Raw genomic sequence first — 23,430 nt, 5'->3', positions numbered from 1 at the left:
AGATCAAAGTGTAGATCAAGGGATTCATGTGAAAACTGTGGGGCGGGCTGCCTTCCACTCATCCTTGGCTTTAACTCTTAGAAGTTTAAAGGGCGCCCTTTTTATCATTCCATGCACCCCCAAATGTAAACAGAAGAAAGCAGCACTCGGGTTATCTTCTTCCTTACATCAAGAGTACATTTCATCATTTTCTGCTCTTAGAAATATAGTTAGTTACCTAAAAGCACCTGGCCCTCTGTGTGCATCTGTGTGAGTGAAGGGAGAGATGACAAGTTAACTTAACCTTAAGGATTAACATGGCAGGGGAGCTTAATTTTCTGCCCCATATTTAAGTTGTACTTCTTAACTGGTCTTTCCCTCTGGATCAAAGATTTTTGAACTTATTCTAAGTCAACCCTGTTTCCTATAGCTTTAGGAAGAAGCCTCTGACTATTCTCTATCTACCCACTGGACTAAAGCACAATGGTCAGTCAGTCAGTCAGTCAGTAGGCATTTACTAAGTGCCTAGGAGAGAGGCTTTATAAATAAGCACAACAAAGGTTCTGAAAACTCCAGCTAGAGAGACTAATAACACCTTTGTGTTGCTAATTGCTAGGTGGATACAGTCTGAGGCCTGGGATCAGGAAGAATTAAAATCTTGCCTGAGAAACTCACCAGCTGTGTGACTCTGGGTAAGTCACTTAACCTGTTTGCCTCAGTTTCCTCATCTATAAAATGGGGATATCTCTCAGGGTCTTTGTGAAGATCAAAGGAGATAATAATTGTAAAGTGCTTAACCCATACGGTAAGCATTATATAAATGCTTCAGTACTCTTGTGCCCAAACAGCTGATCTGTGCCTTCGCTCTTCTATTTGCCTGAACTATGCACAAATAGAAAGTCACAGAGTCTGCAGAAACTGAGTGCCTTACCTACTCAATCCTTTAAGACTTCCCAAATATTTCTGTCTACACCGTCTCTCCCAGAATTGCTGCTGACTGCTCAGAAATGCTAGTTACTGCTATCAGTCATTGAGATAGGCTTTTAGCATCTGTGTGCTTTGGACTGGCACTGCCACCACCACTATCACCAACGAGTATTTATATAGCACTGTGATGTTTGCAAAATGCTTTGCATGTTACCTCATGTGATCCTCACAACCCTCTAAGGTTGGTGCTACTATTATCCTCATTTAACAGGTAAGGAAACTAAGGCAAACAAAGGTTAAATGATTTGCCAAGGATCACACAGTTAGTGTTTGAGGTCAAATTTGAACTCAGGCCTTCCTGATTCCAAGTCTGACACTTAACTGATCATTCACCTGAGAAGGTTAAACATTATATAACATACAGTGTTTCCCCTGGCCACCTTCCGAGTGGTTGCTGAACTAGAGGAGACGCACAGTGACATATCTAGGGCGGAAAAATTTCTTGGCAATCCTTGGCAATTCATTAATCAATCAATCAATCAGTTAATAGCACTTACAAAGGCAAAAGTGAGAGAATTTCTTATGGACAAGTGCTGGGGGAAAGAGGATAGAAGGACAGTATTAGACATGTAAATTGGTAAGTAAATACAGGATATTTACAAAATAGTATTGGAGTTACTGGAGTTATTGGAGAATGGTACTATTGGGAGTATGAGGAAAAACTTCTTGAAGGAGACAGGCTTTGAGTCACCCTGAGTCTGGACTGCCTTCTGAAGGCAACTGAAATTACTACTAACAAAGAAAAAAAGCGCTATAGTAGTAGTCAGTCTCTAACTACTCGTTATGGATGGCCCATTCTTCTTTCTCCTTAAATTCCCCAAAACACATGTCATCACCACCCTCTTCTACCCTTGAGCCCATAGTGGTGAATGAAACACTAGTTCAGATGAGAAGGACTCAGTGCTATCCTTTGAAGAATGATCTTGAAACAACTAAAGTTTTATCCTCCCCAATGTCCCTGTCCAGGGTGCTGACAGTCAATGACTGATCATCTCTTCCTCTAGATTATCTACCAAAAAACATATATATTTTCTCTTTTATCAATACTACAAGTGGTGGCATCTAGAAACCAAAAGGATGGCTCACATCTGAGCAGGATTAAAATATCATCTATTAGATACAACCATGGTAGCCATGCAGGGCCAGATTCTCACTCCAACCTTCCTCTGAGTTATTTTATATTGAATGAACATACATTAAAAGAGTAAAAAGAAAATAAAATGATAGTTCCCTTGGTTAGCTCATGGATCATAGATGTAGAAGGGTCTTTTAGTACAATCTCCTCATTTTATGAGGATTTATGGACAAGGGAAGTATTTGTCCAAGGTCACACAGGTACCAGCTAGCTTGAACTTAGTTTTTCTTACTCCAAATCCAAAACTCCTTCCACTGAACCATACTGCCTTTGTTAATCTAATACTAGGCAAGTAGAGTACAAATAACTGAAGTTAAATTTGGTAAATTTTTAATCTGCAGCATTCCCCTAACCAAAAGACTCTTTTAATAAATTAAATTCAATCTACTACATAAGGTAGACTATGCTAGAAATGACAATTCTTGGGGTCATAGAAATTTAGGGAAGAAATCAGCCATTAAAGTGACTATCTGTGACCCATTTTTATGACTAAGGAGGGCCTGGGGCTGCTTAGCTCATAAATGTCTAACATGATTTGTCCTCATCTCCCTCAGACCCAGCCTTCATGAATTTTTTACCAAGATCTAAGCAGGTCTTCACATTGCTTATAATGTTAAGTTAACAGAGCATCAACAAAGACAGAAATGTCATTAATGTACCAAAACATTCAGAGCAACTTTTTTGTAGCAGAAAAAAGTTGGAAACAACATAGGTGTACTCTTGTTGGAGAAATGAGTAAATGTTCTAGGTATATGAATGTGACCATATTATTGTGCTTTGGGAAAAAGTAAATATGAAGAATTCAGGGAAGCATGGGAAGATGTGTGAACTAATAATATACAGTGAAGTAAGCAGAACCAGAAGAACAACACAATAATGATTACAATAAGGTAAAATGAAAAGTAAACTGAAGCAAATACAAACTGGGTGGCTGGAATGATCACTATTTGTGCCATAGAACAGAGCATGAAACGTATCTCCTGCCATGTGGGAGAGAGGTGGGGAAGGACGGGTCCTTTATGCTGTACACACCACCAGGTGGTTCTGCTTACTAGTCTCTCTGTTGTAATACATGTAAGGTTTACTAAGTGGTGGTGGACATACCTGGAAATGACTGTGGTATAAAAATAAAAGACAGCAATAACACTTATTTTTCAAATACCAGATATAGGTCCTTTCCCCCTCCTCCCCAAAACACAAAACACATGGATGAGTATGGGTTAAGTTTTAGGATTTTAAATCTCAATTTGGTCACTGACTCAACTCAGTGGACTGGCATTTAACCTTTCTAGGCCTTGGATCTGCCTTAGAAGCACAAACTTAGATATGGCGATGTCCTTACTGGAGCTATCAACCTTTTGTAACTGTCAAGGTTTCAAGCCCTAGGAATTGCCAAATGGAAAAATTAGGCAAAACACTAAAAGCACTCAAAAACCAGACGTTAATTCAAACCTTTCCTCTACAAATAAATTACAACTGTAAAAAGAAAAGGCAACAGGATATAATGGTGACAGTTAGGGAAAGGCAGCAAATTAAAGGAAGGAATCAAATCTAAGATAAACTTCCCATTAAAAATCAGATGTTAATGAGGAAGTCTGAAAGTTCTTTATAACCATTATAAATTCACCATACAAATCACATGGGTTATGCACCATTGCACTGACTCCAAACCATAACAAAATATAAATTATCTTCCGTGACCTCTCTTCCAGGGGAAATGAACTTGATATGCAGTGACAGCTAAGTTGAATTCAGCTCCAAGAGACAAAAGTTTTCCCCACAAGAAGGGTGTCTAAGGGTTTTTTTCCTACCATTCTCTATCCTGACCTGATTACAGCCCACAATCAAATGCAGCAATTCCCTCTTCATACTTCTGATAACCAAGCAAAGTAGGACATTTTACCAAAAAAGGTTGTGGTCAAAGATACTTATTTGAAAATAAAACTTTACAAGGAAATAAAGCACCACAAAGATTCCCAGACTTTGAGGAGTCTCAGTTGCCTTCTGAAAACTAATGCCTCTGCAGGACAACACAAGTGAAAATTCTCCCATATAAATTAACTGGGAAGCATCCTGAAATCCAGGACTTGAAGGCTCTTTTCTAAAGGCTCTTAGTATCAGAATGAGTACATCACTTCCTCCCCCCCTCAAAAAAATTAATTGATTTTTAAATTTATCATTGTTATCTACACTTTCATTTGTCAATAGGCCAGCGTCTGGAGGTTAACTATAATCAAACATCAAAAACATTGATATATATATATATATATATACATATATATATATATATATATATGTGTGTGTGTGTGTGTATATATATATATGACAGATTAATAGTATGGGAATCATGAAAAAATTCAAGACAAATGCAGGGAATAAGCAGATAAAATACATATATTACATTAAGATGTGTCTAGGGGTTAATAGGGATTTCACGGATAGACAGAGTAAAGTTAGAGATTATTATATTTTCTAATAATATTTCTAATGTTTTTTAAATAAGGAAACTGAAGCCCAGAGAAGGAGTCAAAGTAAGGGGCAAAGCTGGAAGTGGTATAAAGGTCCTATGACTCCAAGAAGCAATGCCCTTTTCACTGCAATCAGTCAACAAGCACTATGAAGACAAATACGAAAGGAGACACATTCCCTGCCTTCAGAGAGCTTATAACCTATTAGTAAATACTCTCTACTACTCACTGGTTGCTGTAATGCTCAGAAAGTTCTAATCAATTGGCTGTATTTAATATTTAAACATTAAAAATTCCACTGCCTTAATAAAAGTGTTGAAATACATTCCTACAGCATAACCTCTGCATAACACCCTGGCACATGGCTGATTTTTCCAGATTGACTTGAGGTCAATCAACACCAGGGAGATCCAAGAGATATATCAACTTCCAACAATTCTTTAGCTTAAAAAAAAAAAATCACCCTAGTGTTTTATTGATCCATTTCTAGTTAAGTGTGAAAGCTCAAGACAGAGACTCCTTGCTGGATTCCGTGTGTTTATTCAGCTGTAATTCTTTTGAATTAAGGTGCCTTAGCATTATTTGCATCATTCATTCAAAGTGAGTATTTTTCAAAGATTTCCTGACAGGAAATTACTGATTAATTTCATTATTATTTTTTCTCTTTTGTCTTCCATGGGGATAGATAATACCACTGAATAGTACAACTCAAGGTGTCCCCATTCCAATCAATTCTGCTCAGAGCTTCAAATCTCTACTACAGTTCCCCAAAGCTTCCCCATGTTATTGGAACCAGAAGGAATTAATTTACTTAATCAGGGGCAAAGCAGCGAGTAAATTAGAAAAATGCAGCCCCAGTTGACCACTGTGTTATATGCTGCTTAAAAAAAAACAGTTTAAATAGCAGAAAGTCATTTTCACGATGTAAAATTGCCCTTGTATTCAACTCAGTCTACAGATATTTGTTTATTACTAGTTTCTCTTGAAGAAAAAACAGGTCTGTCACTCTCATTTCTTTGGATAATATGAGAAAGAAGAAAAAGTGAAGAATTCTCTTTACTCAAGAATGATGACTACTTAAAAAAAGAAAGGTGTGGTTTATATGTTTCTGCAAATGCAACTTATAATCCTGTGAATCCATAATAAATTTTCATAATTCAATAATTCAGGAATTAGACAAGTGCACATAATAGAGCAATATTTTAGGCTGTACTTTCATCCAAACAGCTATCTTTTTAAAGTTAGTTGCTGAATAATAATTTAAAATAATTTGGACTATCAAAGACAGAAAGATTAGTGACATTTAGGTGAAGAGTTCTGCCCTGTGAAGTTGCAATAACCAAATTCTTCTGAATAGCTAGCAAATAACAGATAACATTAACATAGCACTTTAAGGTTTGCAAATTATTATAATGTTGTCACAAAAACCCTGCGCAGGAAGAGCTATTATCAGTTTTCAGAAGAGAAAACTGAGGCAGAGACTAATCCAAATTTGAATTTGTGTGTTCCTGAATTCACCAAATCACTTAACTAACTGAAATCAGTTACCGTCTAAGCAGATGTTTTTAGAGGAATGAGGAATTATTACATATTTTTTACAAAAGCAAGTGGTATGCAATGGAGATTCGTAGTTTCAGATATAATCTTTTTTTATGTGTTTTTCTGAATATATGGAAATGTTCCTTTTTGGTATTTAAATTCAGAAGAAAAAGTAAATTTTAAAAATCTCTTAACACATTTTTGTGTGTATATACGCATATATATGTGTATATATATATATGCATATATATATACACATATATATAAGATATGTACACACACACATACACAAAGGTATTTATAAACCATTCTCCAGGCTCAACCACCTAGGATCAAAGTAAACCAAAACAGCAACAACAAAATCAAGCTGTTCCATGGTAGAGAGTCACAGTTTTACATTGTCAGCTTTTTCTGCTCTTCTTTGAATGAGGAATGGATAGAACCTCATCACAGAGTCAGAAAGACTTGAGTTCAAATCCTGCCTCAGACATTTAACTAGCTGTGTGATCCTGTACAAGTCACTTAACCCTGTTTGCCTCAGTTTCCTCATCTGTAAAATCCACTAGAGAAGGAAATGGTAAACTACTCTAGTATCTTTGCCAAGAAAATCCCAAATGGGGTCAGAAGGAATCAGACACAACTGAAAACAACTCAACAACAGCCAAAATTTAGTCACTATCCCACTCACCACACTGACTTTTCCAAACCTTCTATCCCTCCTCAAACCTCCCACAGCTCCCTCTCCCCCTTCTCTTTCAAATGAAACTCTTGCCTTGGTGCTACTGAAAAATTAAGACCATTCACTTTGAGCTCATTCTTTCCCCTCCCCTTCATGTTACATCATCCAGGTGCCTTTTGCCATTATCTCCCTCACTTTGTCTCACAGGAAGAAGAGGCCCTTTTTCCTTAACAAGATAAACCTTTCCACTTGCCCAAGGAATTCCATCCAGACTGTCTTCTCAAGAAGATTGCCCCCTCCATCATTCCCACCTTCTCACTTATCTTCAATCTCTCTTTGTCTAATGCCTGCTTCCCTACAGCCTACAAACATACTTGTTACCCCAACCCCATCTTCAAAAAATCCTCATCTCTACTAGTCGTCATCCCATATCTCTTCACCTTTCCGTGGATAAACTCTGTAAGAAGGCCATCTGCAACAGGTACCCCCACATCCTTTCCTCTCACTCTCTTTTTACTGTAATCCAACTTTCACTCTCATCATTTAACTAAAACTCTAAAGTTACCGAGATGATGTCTTACTTGAAAAACCGAATGGCCTTTCAGTTCTCATCCTTCTTGACCTTGCTGCAGCCTCTGACACTCGATAATTCTCTTCTCTCCAAAGCTATCCTCTGTCTAGGTTTCCATGATGCTACTTCTTCCTGAGCAGTCCTTCTCCATGACTTTTGCTGGATCTTCATCTTGGTCATGACTACTAAAGGTTGCTCTTCTCTTCTTCTATGCTATTTTACATGGTGTTCTCATTGGCTCCCTTGGATTCAATGATCATCTTTATGACGATGATTCTCAAATCTGTCTATCCAGCCCTACCCTCTCTACTAACATTGAGACAAGAATCTCCAACTGCTCACTGGACATCTCAAACTGATTGTCCTCAACGCATCCAAAAGTGAACTCCTCTTTTCCCCTTCTGAGCTTCCTATTACTGACCAGAGTACCAGCATCCTCACAGTTACCCAGGTCCATAATCTAGCCTCTACTCTCTTTCCTCCCTTATCCAGTTTATCCTCCTGAACTTCCAAAGTGATCTTTCTAAAATGTCTCTCCTCCTATACAATAAGCTCCAGTGGCTTCCTATCACCTCCTGGATCAAAGATGAAATTCTGTTTGGCATTCAAAGCTCTTCACAACCTGGTCCCCTTCTACCTTTCCAGTTTTCTTGTTTTCCATCATGTACTTTGTGATCCTTGCTATTTGTTTTCCTTGTTGTTTCTTGCAGAAAACCCTCTATCTCCAGATTGGACATTTTCTCCTAGCTGTTCCCCATGCCTGGAACACTATTCCTCCTCATCTCTACCTTATGGTTTCCCTGACTCCCTTCAGGTCCCATTTAAAATCCCATCCTCTACAAGAAGACTTTCCTGATGCCCTTGCTAGTTCTCTTCCTTTATTGATTACCCCCAATTCATTCTGTATATACCCTGATTGTAAAAAATTATTTGCATGCTATTTCCCCCCTTAGACTGAGAACTCCTGGAGAACGGGGATTGTTGTTTTGTCTTTCCCTGCATTCCCAGTACTTAGCATAGTGACTAACACAAAGCAGGCACTTATTAAATACTTATTGACTGAGTCCAGGATAATTTTGAAAAGTGGAAGAATTGGTGTGAGGTTTTAGTTCTTCTGGACTTGATTCACACTACCAAAAAGAAATTAGTTTCTGAGCTCCAAGTGATGATAATCTTTTGAAAGACTGGCCACTTCATGTTTTAATTTTTCTTAGAGAAAAGGAATAGTGGACACAGTCTCAATAGGTGACTCCAGTTCAAAAACAGTAGATTTCAAAACATTCAAAGAAAAAAGGGAGAGGGGATATCAGTTTAGGCAAGATAAGGACCTCTCAAGAGTGAAATTCTAAAGGCACAAAGTGAAACAAGTCCAATGAGGAAGAAAAAAAAAGGGACCGATGTGGATACCCAGAGAATTCGTCAGAACATAGAGAAAGGATGGAAGCAAGGATACATAATGGAGAATGAATACAAAAATATACCATGATCTTGTAAGAATGATGGCAAGATCAAATAACTGAAAGGTTTAGGAACTCTGATCAACATGGTGACTAACCATAATGGCAGACAATTCATGATGAAACAAATAGGAAGATGATGAATTTAGTGTTGATTGAGGCTTATTTTGCTTTGTTTTGTTTGGGCATGTGGGGACGTGGAACATGGTCAATGCAAGAATTTATTTTGTTTGACTGTACGGGTTCTATTTTTCCTGATTTCTCAAGGTGGGAAGAAGGTTGAAGGATAGAATTTTGATCTAAAAATAAAACAAAATTGAATTTTAAAAAAGGTCAGGAAAACACATAGCCCAGTTCAATTACAGCACATCATATATAAAGGAAAGTAATTGTGAGACAAGGGTAAAAAGGACCAATAAAATGGTGGGTACTGAATGCTTGATAGAGAAACCTGAACTTTACTCACTGGGAAATAGGGAGCCATTTCTGAGCTGATGAATGGTACAACTAGACCCATTAGAAAGATTAACATAGCAGAATTCACTAAAGGGTAGACTGGAGGGGCCGAAGAGTGAAGGTGGCTAGGAATGAATGCAGGCTGTCACCATAATCCAAGCAGACAGTCTTTAATCCGTACCCAGGATTGCCAAGGGCATTAATGAGCTCTCTATCATTGGAGGTTTTCAAGATGTCTAGATGATCAATTGAGGGGAACATTCCGGGAGTGTCAGTTACAACTAGAATCTGTCAGAGATCCCATGCAGCCCCAAGGTTCAGTGATGCTCCAATAAATGTATCTGTTGTAACCAACACTGCTATATTCTTATAACCTATGATCATTATGACTTATATGAAGCAAGTAAAAGTATATATCAAGAGATAAATATTTATTGGGGGAAAAAAGAATAGGAGGACAACAATGTTAGCATCAACTGAGGCTTACCAGGAAAGCAAAAAGGGTTTTTCAAAAGAAGTATTGTGGGTAAGTGGAGGACTCAAGGAGGGGTAGGACCCCTGCTCAGGAAGGAGGGGCAAATAACAAACTCAACTCTTTTGTTTTTGCTTCCTTTCTCTCCAATACACAAATGTCCTTTGGATTAGGTGACAGGGACTTAAAGGGGACTTATGGGGAATTTTAAAAAAAATTCTCCAATGATAAAGCATTTATCTTTTTCCTCCTTCGCACTTACTCTCATCAACTGGGGGGTAGGGTGAGGGAGCAGACAGATAGATAGACAGATGAAAGAAAAAAGAAGGAAGCAAAGAAGGGAAGAAGGAAGGTAAGAAAAAGAAAGAAAGAAAGAAAAAAGGAAAGAAGGATGGAAGGAAGAGTTCAGAACCCCTGTATACTAGTAAAGCAAAACAAATTTCCACATCTGTCAGCTCTTTGTCATGAGGTAGACAACGTTCTTGATCTGGAATAAGATTCTCTCTAGAATCAGTTGATCAATGATGTTAAACTCAAATAGAAGCTGGAGGGCATATTGACTTAGAAAATCACAGTTAACTTTACCAGTGCTCTATGGTATTCTTCTATTCTGTTAAACACATCCCAATTATATTTTAATCCGGAACTGGCCAGCAGCAGCAGCAAGTCTGAAACATCTGCTTTAGTTGATTAGAATTCTTAAATCTTTCCGAACTGCTCAATTTTACAACAGTGATGTTAAAGTATAAACTGTTCTGCTCATTTCACTCTACATCAGATTAAAAACTGATTAAATGGTCACAACCAAATTGTAGTGACTGAAAACTACACTTCACCCTTAATCCTGTACCCTTTAACATTTAAAAGAAATAGCTAGTTGGGCATAACAGATTTGCGGTTTCATGTGCAATCATTTTTTTAAAAAATTATACTATGTTATATAAATGCTTATTTTATTCCATAAAATAAAGGGAAATTAAAGAAAATTATCAATGATTTGGGTAATAGCAGATGTAACATGTTTGTCAGATTTGTTGGATGACAGAGCTAAGAAGGATTATAGATAGCACACTGGATCCAAAGCAATACAACAGTGGTATAAAGATCCTTAATACGTTCTAGCCATTATCCAATCATTTTCTTTGTAGGTGGTAACTATATAAATAGCTATACTACTTTAACAGTATTAGCCAAGAAATAAAATAATACTCAGATGTTCAAATGTTAACTGCAGTGACTATATGGACACATAAAAAGATGTACAACCTTGTATTTAAAGCTCAATTTAGTTCACCTAACAGCAAGATGATTTATCTCTGATTAAAAGCATTTCACTCCACCTCCTCTGACCCTCCATCTCATTTCTGGTAATCAAGGACAACTTCTGTTTCTCCTAATTACCAAAACCAAACAAATGACTATATTATTAAGAAAAGCAGCTCTGGGAAATATCTAAACAAATGACTAAGGTTTAGACTAGCAACAAACTTTCACCAAAACATATCTTGTTTAGGAAATAAACCTCTGGCAAAGTACCAAAAGGGAATTTCTAGGTCACCATAATACCCAGAAAAGTACAACTCATGCCTTGCAACAAGATAGAAAGTCTTAATTTATAACACATTCAGTGCTAACATTCAGTAGTTAAACTTTCTTGCCTTGTTTTTCTACTTTAAATGAAACTGGTGAAATAGGAAGAAGAAAAATGGATCTTTATTACAGAACTCCTAAGTTTACTTTAATACACAGACTTAATTTGAAATAAAGTGCACCTGGGACCTTCAACAACATTATGCAGGAAAGTGCTGTTTCCACCAGTTACTTCCCCTATATTTAAATTCTATGATCAGACTATCTTTTTCAGACAACTGAAAGCCATGGCTGTCCAGCCACTGGACTGAATTCACCTCAAAAGGGTCCAAAAGACTTTTGGGGGTTTCTAATTCAGTGAGTAGGCAATCATTTAATAAGGGCAAATAAAACTTACAGTCTAAGTCAGCTGGATCATGTTTTCCATCAAGTTAGTAAACAGCTGCAGACATCGTCTGCTTCCCATCAAAGTCTCCATGTATAATATATTACACCCCTGCAAAGTTGATGGTTCTGTTAAGTTTTCAAAACCATAACTGGAGAAATATATATGATAACTACATTTTATTAAAGCAAGAAATATCCCTGTCCTTCCCCCTCCAAAAACTCTAAGTGCCAAAAATCTGCTGAATATCTATGTGCTCTATCTGCTGTCATTTTCATGGATTTGAGAAAAAGCATGAACATGGAGTGATGGAACACAAGGAGGATGATTTCAGAGTAGTACATGGGTATAAAAACACACAATTCCTCCTGCTCACATGAACAGGCATGATTAGAATCTCTTGCTTAATATTCAGGAGAAATCTTGAGATCTAAATTGTGACACCTGTGTTTTTTTCCCTTTTCAATGCCTTGAGGATAGATTTTAGGGCATCAGTTATAAGTAGATTCTCAGGCACTGAATCTAAGAACACTTTAAACAAAGTACTCCAGAGCTCTATTATTTCCTTCTTTTTGAGACCTGTCAGTTCAGGGAGTTTTCTTTAATTCCACACTTCTCAATTTGCAGGCAGATTCATTTTGTCCATTTTGCAGAAACTGGAGATGGAACTTGGCAAAGTTGAACCCTGGAACAGGTAGCTTACAAAAACCAATGGAAAGACACAGGGCTCTTTACCAAAGCCAATTCCCTTCCATTCATCCTGTTTGGCTGCTTCATAAGACAGTAGGGCAATTATGTGCTTTCTAAGAGCTTGGCAGATAATTGTACAAATACCAGAGACGACTCTTCTTTCCTATAGTAAGACTGCAGTTAGATTCGATATCTTGAGGTCACAGCTGCAATAACTGTTGTGTGGCACACAATTTCCAGAGTACCTTAAGAATACTGGGGCTTGAAAGATGTGGAGAATTTCCAATTTCTACTGGGCTCTAGAATTGCATGAGTTCTCATCTGCATTACTCTGCTACCTCCACTTATTAAAATATACCATGATAAAATAATGCTGCTTAGGTAAGAACCTTATTTGTCATAAAGTAAAATCAGCCTAAAAGATGATGCTGTTTTCTATGGGAGAGAGTGTGAACTTGGAGGCAGGATAATGACACTTTCACTACACATTTCACAAGGTTATAGTGAGGAAAGTCCACTCAAAGCCTGAAAACACTATGTAAATGTATGCTACTATTACTGGCATGTCCTCATTCTAGCCCCATCAAGGGCAAGAGTCAAGAAAGCGCAGCCTAGTGTAAACAGCCCTGGGCTCAAAATCAGCAGGTCTGACATGTCCTAACTGTGAGACCCTGGGTGAGTCATTTAACCCTGAGCAAGTCAATTAACTTCCATTTACCTCAGTTTCCTCAACTCCAAAATGGGGAAATAATGGCACCTATCCTTTAGAGTTGCGGTGATCAAGTAAGATGTCTATAAAATGCTTGGCACATACTAGGAGTTTAATAAATGTTTGTTTCCTTCTCCTTCCTAAGTAACATAAACCTAAAAAGCTGCCTCCAACGAGCGTTATCAGACAGCTGGCAGCCTGTAGTTTTGCAACAGCTACGGACAGATGGACAGTCCAGAATCACACGTCTCAAATGGCAGCTCTAACTTAATCAGAGATTTCCTGTTGATTTTAGATCAGCCTTTCATACAGGTGCAGAGGACTTATATTTTTGGCAGGCCTGGAAAGGACTGATTTATAAACCATACAGGCAGCTTCTCACTTTTCCATAAACAAGTTATGGAATTAATTACAATAGTATGTACACCAACTCTGCATATGGGACCAGCTCTGTTATTGGAGACTAATGCAATCTAAATATGTGGAAAAAGTCAAATAATTTTCAACAAAGTTAATTTAGATGAATGAATCAGATAATATAAGCTGGAACTGATCCTGTCAAAATCACTTCTGCCCACTAATGAAACTCTCCCCAACATAGCAGATATCAAGGATTAGGGGTTGGCTATATTTTGAAAAGTACAAAGAAAATATTGGCTCATGCTACTTTACTACCAGATTTAATCCCAATACCGTGATATCTCAATTAATGGACCTTTTGGGAAAAAACTCCTTAATGATGAAGTTGGCTAATTAAAAAAAAAAAAAGATGGGGAGGGAACTCTCAACTTTCTAAATCCTAAGCAATATGAATTTTTGTCCTATGATTCAGTGGCAAGGTTCCCACTAAGCTGTACTGTCTTGCCTGACAAAAATACCTCTTCATATCTTCTGACATTTGTGCCAAGCTAAGGGTGACAGGGTAGAACTAAGGCAAATGTGACAAACAGATTATGAATGCAACAGAAAGTGCAGAAAAGTGCAAAATAAGAAATGAAAAAGAAGGAAGGGTGGTGCATTTTCTCACAGAGCCTAGCACATAAAAATGATGTAACGAACGTTAACTGACTGATTTTTTCATGAACAAGTTTGGTCTCTAATTTTTGTGCTCTTTCTACTTCATTACTGTAAGTATTATCTACATTATTTTCTTGGTTCTGCTTATTTCTTACTTCATCAGTTTGTAAGTCTCCCAAAGCTTCTCTTAATTGTTCATATTCATAGCATCCGATGCAGCACATTAATATTCCATTACATTTATGAGCCACAGTTTGTTTGGTCTTTCCTCAATTGACAGGTATCAATTTTGTTTCTAGTTCTTGGCTATTTTAAAAGTGCTGCTATGAATATTTTGGTGTATAAACTTTCTGTCTTCGACCTTCTTTGGATCTATGCCCAGCAACCAGATCTCAGGATCAAAAAGAAGAAACATTTTGGTCCCTATTTCAGTATAATTCAAAACTGGGTGGGGAACCTTTGGCCTTGAGGCCACATGTGGCCTTTTAGGTCCCTGGGTGTGGCTTTTTGACTGAGTCCAAGTTTTACGAACAAATCTTTTTATTAACGGAATTTGTTCTGTGAAGTTTGGATTCAGTCAAAGGGTCACACTTTGGCCTTTTGGAGAAAGGGAGAAACATCACAAGACTGTAAAAAAGCAAATATTCCCTTGATATTTTTAAAATGGAAAAGAATGGAATCTGTGCACCATAGGGCCATGTGGCTCTCTAGGTCCTCAACTGTGGCCCTTTGACTGAATCCAAACTTCACAGAACAAATCCCCTTAACAAAAAGATTTGTTCCGAAAAACTTGGCCTCCGTCAAAAGCCTACACCCAAGGACCTAGAAGGCCACAGGTTCCACACCCCTAGATTGGACTAATTCACAGCTTCTCCAACAATGTACCAGTGTAACTGTCTCTCTGTGGCCCTTCTAGCTTTAACTATGTCCATCTTTTCATCTGCCCATTTGTTGGGTGTCAACTGAAATCTGAGTTGCTTTTTTCTTATTAGAGATTTGGAGCATTTTTTCAGATGGCTGCTAAGAGTTTTCCATTTTTCTTCTGAGAACTACTTCTTCACATCTTTTGATCCCTTGGCTGCTAGGGAATGAATCGGTCTTAGCCTTGCATATTTGTGTATTTGCTCCCTTCAATTTAGGTCAATTTATATTCAATCAATTTCACTACAAATACTGCCTCAGTGAAACATTTGCTTTTTATAGCTTTCATTTTTAATGTGGAATGAAATGTTTGAGTTAATTCCTTGTCAAAGGAATTCCAGAATCTGGATAAAAAGGTGAGATTTTTTTTCTTGCAGGGCAAAGAAAGGAGGCAGGATATACCTACTTAAAAGTACATACTTCTAAAGGTAAACAAATGAGATTAATTCCAGTTTTAGGCTGATTGGGGGATGAGTGGGATGTGTGTGCACAGAACAGTTCCAAAAGGCATAGCCTGTAATCTTTCCCCAACCTAAACTTGACTAACTTGGACAGATAAACTCCAGACTGTAACTTCTGATGACCTACTCCCAAAAGCTGTTAAGAATGGAGGAATTTGTGATTGGAGAATCTGGAGCTAACACTCCCCTTGATACCTACCACTTGCTAGGTTCCATTCCTTGAGATACATCCTTCCCCAACTTCCCAACACAAGCTCCATCAGGACAATGGGACCACCTTCTTTCCCTCTGCTCCATGACTCCAGAATACATATTAAGTGATTATGTTTGTATTATGCTAAGATACGTATTCACAACTCTTGGGGCAAAGGAAGAGGAGGTGGTCTCGTTGTCCTGACAGAACTCCCAACTTCAGTGCTTTACAACTTAATGTGATACATATTTTGTCACATTAAGTGAGAATACACCATCACTTTTTATGTGTGATTCATTACTAGTAATAACTACAGCTTATTTAGACCCATACTATATCTGTCCATAACATATCAAATGAAGAGTTGTAGCATCACGCTCTAAAAAAACACACAAAGTAAGACAAAACAAAAACATAAAATCTACTAAAAAAACCACAGAATATATAGTAAAAAAAAAACTGTAAATGGATCTACCACTCTAACTTTCCTTTATTCAATTCACTGATAAAAGTGTTGTGTAAGTCAAACATAGATCCTTGATACACTCCATTAGGGACCTCTTTTTAAACTGATATTAAATAATTAATGCTTACTTTTTTGGATCTAGCCATTTAAATAGTTTTAAATCCACCTAAATGTACTATGGTCTAGCCCAAATCTCAGTAGCTTGAGAGTTAAATATTTTGCTAAAATTTAAGTCAACCATATCTACTATATGCCCTTTACCCACCAGTCTAGTAAACCTACAACAAAAGAAAATGATGTTTGTGGTCTGACCTGTTCTTTGTTGAAACCAGGCTGGCTTTCTGTGATTACCTGCTCCTTTTCTAAACATAAACTAACCAATCTTCTAATAACATCATCTAGAATCTTGCCAGGAATTGAAATCTAATTCAATGCCTATTCAATGGCACACATTCCATTCTTTTTCATTTAAAAAAAATCAAGAGACTATTTGCCCTTCTGTAGTCTTGGGATGCTTCTCCCTTTCTAAGGATCACAGACACTGGCTCAGTAATCATGTCTGCCACACTCCCAGCACATGGGCCCTTTACTTATTCAAGAGAAGCTAGGTGCTCTCCTACCATCATCCTACTGATCTTTCCTGCTGGCTCCCCATTAACCATTTTTTGACCTATCATAGTCCAAAAAGCCTTCTCTTTGGCAGAGAAAACAGAAGTAAAGTTTCTTCTGCCTCCTTTTGGCTATCTGTTAACACCATCATATTCTACCTAAGCTCAAAACAAAACACTCGTTTATGCCGTTAACTTTCTTCAACAGGTCTTCCAAGGCTTTAGCACTCCTGACAGTATTCCTAGTGGACACAGACATAATGTTGATACTTTTCCTGGGGAGTAGTGAATGCTGGATTTGCTGTCAGGAATACCTGAATTCAAATCCTGCCTCAGATACTTCCTGGCTTTGTGACTCTGGGCAAGTCACTTAACCTCATACAGCCTCAGTTTCTTTATCTGTAAAATGGAGTTGATAATAGTATCTCCTTCACAGGATTGTTTTGAGGATCAAATGAGATACTATGTAAAGTATCTTACAAACCTTAAAGGGCTAGCTTTTTTCCCAAAAAAATTAAGTCTTTTTCAGTTAAATACAGTATGCAGGCTTGGTTCATAAATCTTGGTTCATAAATAATTGTGAATAAAATAAACAACTTTAAGCATGTAAAGAGACAAGTTGTAGTATTCTCTCTTTCAAATCTTTAAAATGCCTAGCACTACAGAAACTTACATTTTCAAACATATCTTCCTAAAAACTCATTTGTTCAGCAGTCTGAACATGCCTCAGTACCATTTCCTGAGCCCTGGACAATGTTAATACTGAACATCTATAGCGTCTGTGAATTAAATTTCCTAAAATTAAAAAGAAAAAATGCCCTTGGATTTTGTAATTAAGCAATTAAAAAAACACAACACTCTACAGTTTTCACTTGAAATGCTTTTTCTTTTGCCAGTTTTTACCCTTTCCCCTCCTAATCGTCCTGATACTCCACAGTACCTCACAGGTTTCCTCTCTCGGAGTAACTCTTCCAGGCTCCTCTCACAGTGCTCAGCTACCACCACCAGTCTCTCTGGTTAAAGCAAAACAAAATCCAATGTTACATTTGGTGAACACAACATCTCATTAGCCAAGGAATAAACCACACTAAGAGTCCATGAGCATGCTCTATTAATTAAAATATTAACTTTTTTTTCCCAAAAGGGCTTATAGTTTCCTACATGAATTTTTAAAAATCAGTTTATTTTAACATTATAGAGTAAATGTTAAACTGCGCAAAAGAGAAAATGGAGGAAATTGAATAGCCTGATGATCCTGAATTGATAAGAAGAACGGCAGAGGGCTCAATTTATTACATTTTCATATTTAGTATAAAAATATTGGATCTTCAATAATAAGTTACTATTATGTACTTTGTACATACTTAATTTAAAAGAAACTTTTCTTTTTCCAAGTACCATTACTCAAGCTAGAGGATTTTCCTGGACTGAAAAGCACTTTCAGTCTAATGGTAAGATTTTACTAGATCACACTCATCTAGCTTTCTACAGGGTTGGAAAAAGCTTCATTCTCAGGTGATATAAAAGATTTATGCAAGCATGAGTGTGCATGTTGTTCTAAGAAAATGATTTTAAGGTAACATTACAAAATACCATATTCCCCATTTTTTCTTGTTCCCATCCTCAAATCATAAGAACCCAGAAAATAATTACATATTTAAGAAATCTTTCCTGAAGAACCGAAGAAATCTGCAAGATTCAAGGACTTCTACATCTAAGAAATATGCCCCTTTAATTCTGTTGCTGCTCAGTCATTAGTTTATATTTGACTCTTCATGACCCTACGGACCACAGAAGATCAATGATGTCCTCGGGGTTTTCTTGGCAAACATACTGGAGAGGTTTGCCATTTCCATCTCCAGGGGATTAAGACAGGAAGAAGTTAAGTGACTTGCCCAAGGTCACACAAGTAGTAAGTGTCTGAGGCTGGATTTGAACACTGACTCCAGGAGCAGTGGGATCCAATATGCCATCAGCTGCCTCACTCCTTAATTAAGCTACTCTAAGCCTACAGAGCAGACATATTTCTAAAGATTCAGGAGACAGCAGAGAATAGAAGGGCCTGGTGTGCTATATAGTCCATGGGGTCATCAAGAGTTGGACACAACAACTAAACAACAAACTAAAAACAAGGCTACAGATGCTCCCTGGGGACAGGAATGGGAAGAAGAACAGAGGAATTGGCCAAATCCAGTATTAACTAACAGAAGGTAAACCAAGAGTTAATCACAATCATTGGCCAAAAGCAAAAAAAAAAAAAATGAAGAATTCTGGGAAATAAGGAAAAAATTCAGCTAGTGACTGAAAGGAAAAAAGCTTAGGCAAAAGTATGTAATTCATAATGATTATGAAGTTCAAGGCAGAAACAGCAACATTCAGATAGATGAACATCAGAGGGGGATATAGCCAAGAGGCAGAGAAAAGGCAGGGATTCACCTGAGCTCTCCCAAATTCCTCTTGAAATAACTTTAAATAATGCCTCAAAACAAATTCTGGATTGGCAAAACCCATCTAAGGACAGGATGTAACAATTTTCCAGTTCAAGAAAACTTGTGAGATCAGATGGACAGATCTACTACACAGGGTGAAAGTGGAGCACAGTCCTGCACCAAAACCAACAGGGCCCCAACAAATAAGGAACAGGCCTTGGGAGCTATTAAATAAGTACTGGCAGTGGCTGTTTCTGGAGCTCTCTGGCCACAAATGGTAAGGGGGGTGGGGGTCAGACAACTGGTCAGAAGGAGATTACAGGATCTCTTTGCTGGCACTAGGGGCACGACTCTGTTGCTTTGCCCATACTAGGTTCTAAGTATCAGTCCTAGGTGGCAGTCCCAGGGCGGGACAGGAGGAGCACTAGCACACCAGAGCTTGTGACCCACAAGGGAATGGGGACCCTGATCACCTTTACAGAGCTGAAAAGAATGCTTGTGTTTACTCACTGACCACAGCACTGGCCAGGAGAGGAGTAAACACCTCTTCTTAGGTCATACCAGTTTGAAAGAACTGAAAACTTACAAGTTCCTAGAAGTATCTCTAAAAAGAGCTGCACAAAAATCCTGAAGCTTGGGATAGTGCCACTTCTTCTGTGGAAGCAGAGCTCCACTTTAGCATAGAGTTAGAAGTCAAGACAGAGGCTGAAAAAATGAGCAAACAGCAGAAAAAAGATGCTGACTATAGAAAATTACTATGATGACATGGAAGATCAAAACATATACCCTCAGAAGAAGACAACAAAGTCAAAATTCCTACATCCAAAGCCTCCAAGAAAAATATGAAATGGTTTCAGGTCAAAGGAGAGACCAAAAAGAATTTTAAAAATCAAGTAAGAGAGGCAGAGGAAAAGCTGGGGGAGAAATAAGAATGATGCAAGAAAAATGAAAAAAAGAGTCGACAGCTTAATGAAGAAGGCACAAAAAAATGAAGAAAAAAATAACACTTTAAAAACAAAATTGGCCAAATTGGTCAAAAATCTAATGAGGAGCACTTCTTAAAAAGCAAAATTCATGAGGTGGGAAAAAAAGGTCCAAAAAAACACTGCACAAAAGAACTCCTTAAAAAGGACAATTGGCTACATGGAAAAGGAGATTAAAAAAAAGCTCACTTTAAAAAATTCTTTAAATATTAGAATTGAGCAAGTGGAAACCAATGGCTTCATAAGATACTAAGATACAATAAAACAAAATCAAAAGAATGAAAAAAATAGAAGAAAATATGAAATAGCTCATCAGAAAAACAACTAAACTGGAAAGTAGATCCAGGAGAGATAATTTTTAAAAAATCACTGGAATAACTGAAAGGCAGGATCAAACAAAAAAGCTTAACCATCATATTTCAAGAAATTATCAAGGAAAACTTCCCTGATATTCTAGAACCAGAGGATAAAATAGAAACTGAAAGAATCCACTGATTACCTCCTGAAAGAGATACCAAAATGAAAACTCCCAGGAATATTATAGCCAAAGTCCAGAGCTCTTAGGTCAAGGAGAAAAGGTTTCAAGCAGCCCACCCATCCAGGAAGCAATGACATCCCCAAGCCTTCCCTCCATTAGGCCTCCCCACAAACAAGCTTCCCTAGGCAAAATTCCTCCTCTCACTCATGCTAGCTGCTCTGCCTGAGGGGAGCTTGTAAGAAAGGCTTGTGGATGTTGGCATTCCCTGGATTGGAGGTGTGTATAAACTTCTTTGTTACCATGATGGAATTGACTTTCTGGTATCTGAATAAACATTTTGGTTTTGCCTTCGAGGAAGAGAGTTATTTATATTTTGCGAATTTATCCTGGAAATACACTTTTACAGGAAGATAGGAATTATGCAGCTCTGGTGGGTTCATGGACTCCAGAAGCACGGCTGACACTATATTTACCCTGTTTCTGGTTATTGTCTCCTCATTCCTTTCGGCTTTTGTTTGTTCAACTTGTTTGGTAGATTTGTCTCCTGCAGTCTTAGTGCCCTCCACTTGTAGATGACTGACTGCTTAAGTTGGATGTCATCTTCTGTCCAAGACTGTCACCCCTGGACCTGTCATCAACTGAACTCTGGATACCAGCTAAAGAACTGACTTCTCAAATGGGACTTCTTGGGGCAGAGACAGTTCTATGTCAAATCTCAGTAGTAAGTAGTTATAAAAGAGGAAACCTTTACCCCTTACCCCAAGGGATTTTGGGTTCCATTCATTTGAAGGGGGAACGATGGGGTGCTTGTGCTCAAGCTCCCACCTTAAGATATTGTTTTATGTGTTTATTTTGTGTTATCTCTGTTATATTGTTGTGAAGTTATGTTGATACCAGTTACACCTAAACTCCCATTGACCTACATAATGGACAGGAAAGATCTTGGGGCTGAATGCAATGTTAACGGAATGGGAAGACCTTTCCTGCCTATTAATAGGCCTATGTGACCTGCTTTGAGTTCTGGCCCAGCTGACTGCTGTGATGGAGCCTGAGTCACAGGGAGCCTGAGTCATATGACATGGTGGGGGGTGCTTGTCGAAAGAGTGGAACAAGAAGGGTGGAGCAGGAAGAGAGACTGAGGCAGAGCTGATAGTGAGGCAGAGCTGAGGCAGTATAGCTAACATGAGTGAGAGAGGGAGGAATCTTGCCTAGGGGAAGCTTGTTTGTGGGGAGGCCTAATGGAGGGAAGGCTTGGGGAATTGGCTTTCTGGTATCTGAATAAATATTTTGGTTTTGCCTTTGAGGAATAGAGTTATTCATATTTTGCAAATTTACCCTGGAAATATGGAGGCATATTCATAGCAGCTGCTATGGGTATTGCATTGGTGTTACAATAGTTGGTTAAGTGCTTTACAATTCTTTTTTTCTTTTGATTCTCACAGCAATCCTAGGAGGAAGATGCTATTATCGCAATTTTACAGATGAGGAAACTGAGGCAGAAAGAGGCTAAGTGATTTGCCAAGGGTCGCATAGCTAGTAAATGTCTGAGGCTGCATTTGAACTCATATACCTGATTCCAAGCTCAGAATTTTAGCTACTGAGTCACAATGGTGTACTACTAAGATAGTGTGTAGTATACAGTAGGTGCTCAATAAATGCATGTTGATTACTGATTGATTAATTGATATGTACTCTGCAAAAATAGACCAATACTAGTATATTAATTAGACTCTTTGTTCATTATCACCAATACATAATACAACAGCCTCCACTGTACATTTACGATTATGGTGCTAGTATGAGCAGTCACTTTTTATATAAATAAAAATAAGTCAGAAGTTATGAAAGGGGGGATACTCATTATATTTTAAACTATGACAGAGGTAAGCCTCTAAATCTTTGAGGAAGTTTAAAAATTGTTTGGCCCAAGATAAAAAGTTTATTTGGCTTCTTCACCCATCCTTCTCAAAATATTATAAAGAAAAGCTTGCCAAAGTTTCAAGGTCCATGAGACCTTTATATGTTTTTTTTTAATGTTAGAGAACCACAGTCCTTGGCACAGTGACAAGGTGAGTCCCAGTAGTATACAACAATTCAACATTTCTGACATGATTCCCCTTTTCAAGAAATCCTTTTAAACTCTGAACAGCTATTTGACAACCACTTCTTTTTATTAACATTTTTACCAAATAGCATATGGTTAAAATATATTTACTATCTTCAGGTAGTACAAAAAAAAAGAAAAAAGGATCTTGGAATCATACTATGTTGAAGAAACATAGTATGATTATTACAAAAGTTAACATGGCATTCAGATATATTTAAGAGTTTAACATGTAAGAACCAGGCCAAAGGCTCTATAGCATGCCTAGAGCTGAGTTCTACATTTTAAGATGATTTCAAGTTGAAGACAATACAAATTAAGGTAGTAAGAATGTAAAGTAATGACTGTTTGAAAACAGTAATCCATAACAAAAGGTTTAAGAGTTGAGATTTTAGATTTGGAAAATAAAATATGGCAAAGGTAACTTAACAGACATTTAGGTAAATAAAAAGTTATCATAAGGAGGTAGGCAATGGGCCAATTTTCATAAGAGGATGAATGCCTCTTAAGCACCTAAGCACAGAGAAGAACTTTGGGCTACAAGTAAGGTAACTTATAAAATCAATCTTCTTGGAGAGCTATAAAAACAGACCAGTAAGAGTTCATTTGGGACGATTGGAGACATCTGTATGAAGATATAAGTGTAAGATGAA

At 37.6% G+C, this 23,430-nt stretch overlaps 1 protein-coding gene across 8 annotated transcripts in view; it reads right to left on the bottom strand.

The window, feature by feature from the left end:
• The window catches only part of TBCK (TBC1 domain containing kinase), a 259,980-nt gene that overhangs the window by 218,338 nt on the left and 18,212 nt on the right, over window positions 1-23,430 (bottom strand). For all 8 annotated transcript variants that reach the window (XM_072625035.1, XM_072625034.1, XM_072625038.1 and 5 more), the window contains exon 3: window positions 17,724-17,796. In XM_072625035.1, coding sequence (XP_072481136.1) covers window positions 17,724-17,796 — 73 coding nt within the window. The remainder of the gene's footprint in view (window positions 1-17,723; window positions 17,797-23,430) is intronic.

The sequence above is a fragment of the Notamacropus eugenii genome, chromosome 7 (genome assembly GCF_028372415.1).
Source record: "Notamacropus eugenii isolate mMacEug1 chromosome 7, mMacEug1.pri_v2, whole genome shotgun sequence".
In the NCBI taxonomy this organism is placed as follows: Eukaryota; Metazoa; Chordata; class Mammalia; order Diprotodontia; family Macropodidae; genus Notamacropus; species Notamacropus eugenii.
The sequence above is the reverse complement of the archived record's forward strand: the minus strand, read 5'-3'. Positions and strand labels throughout refer to the sequence as shown.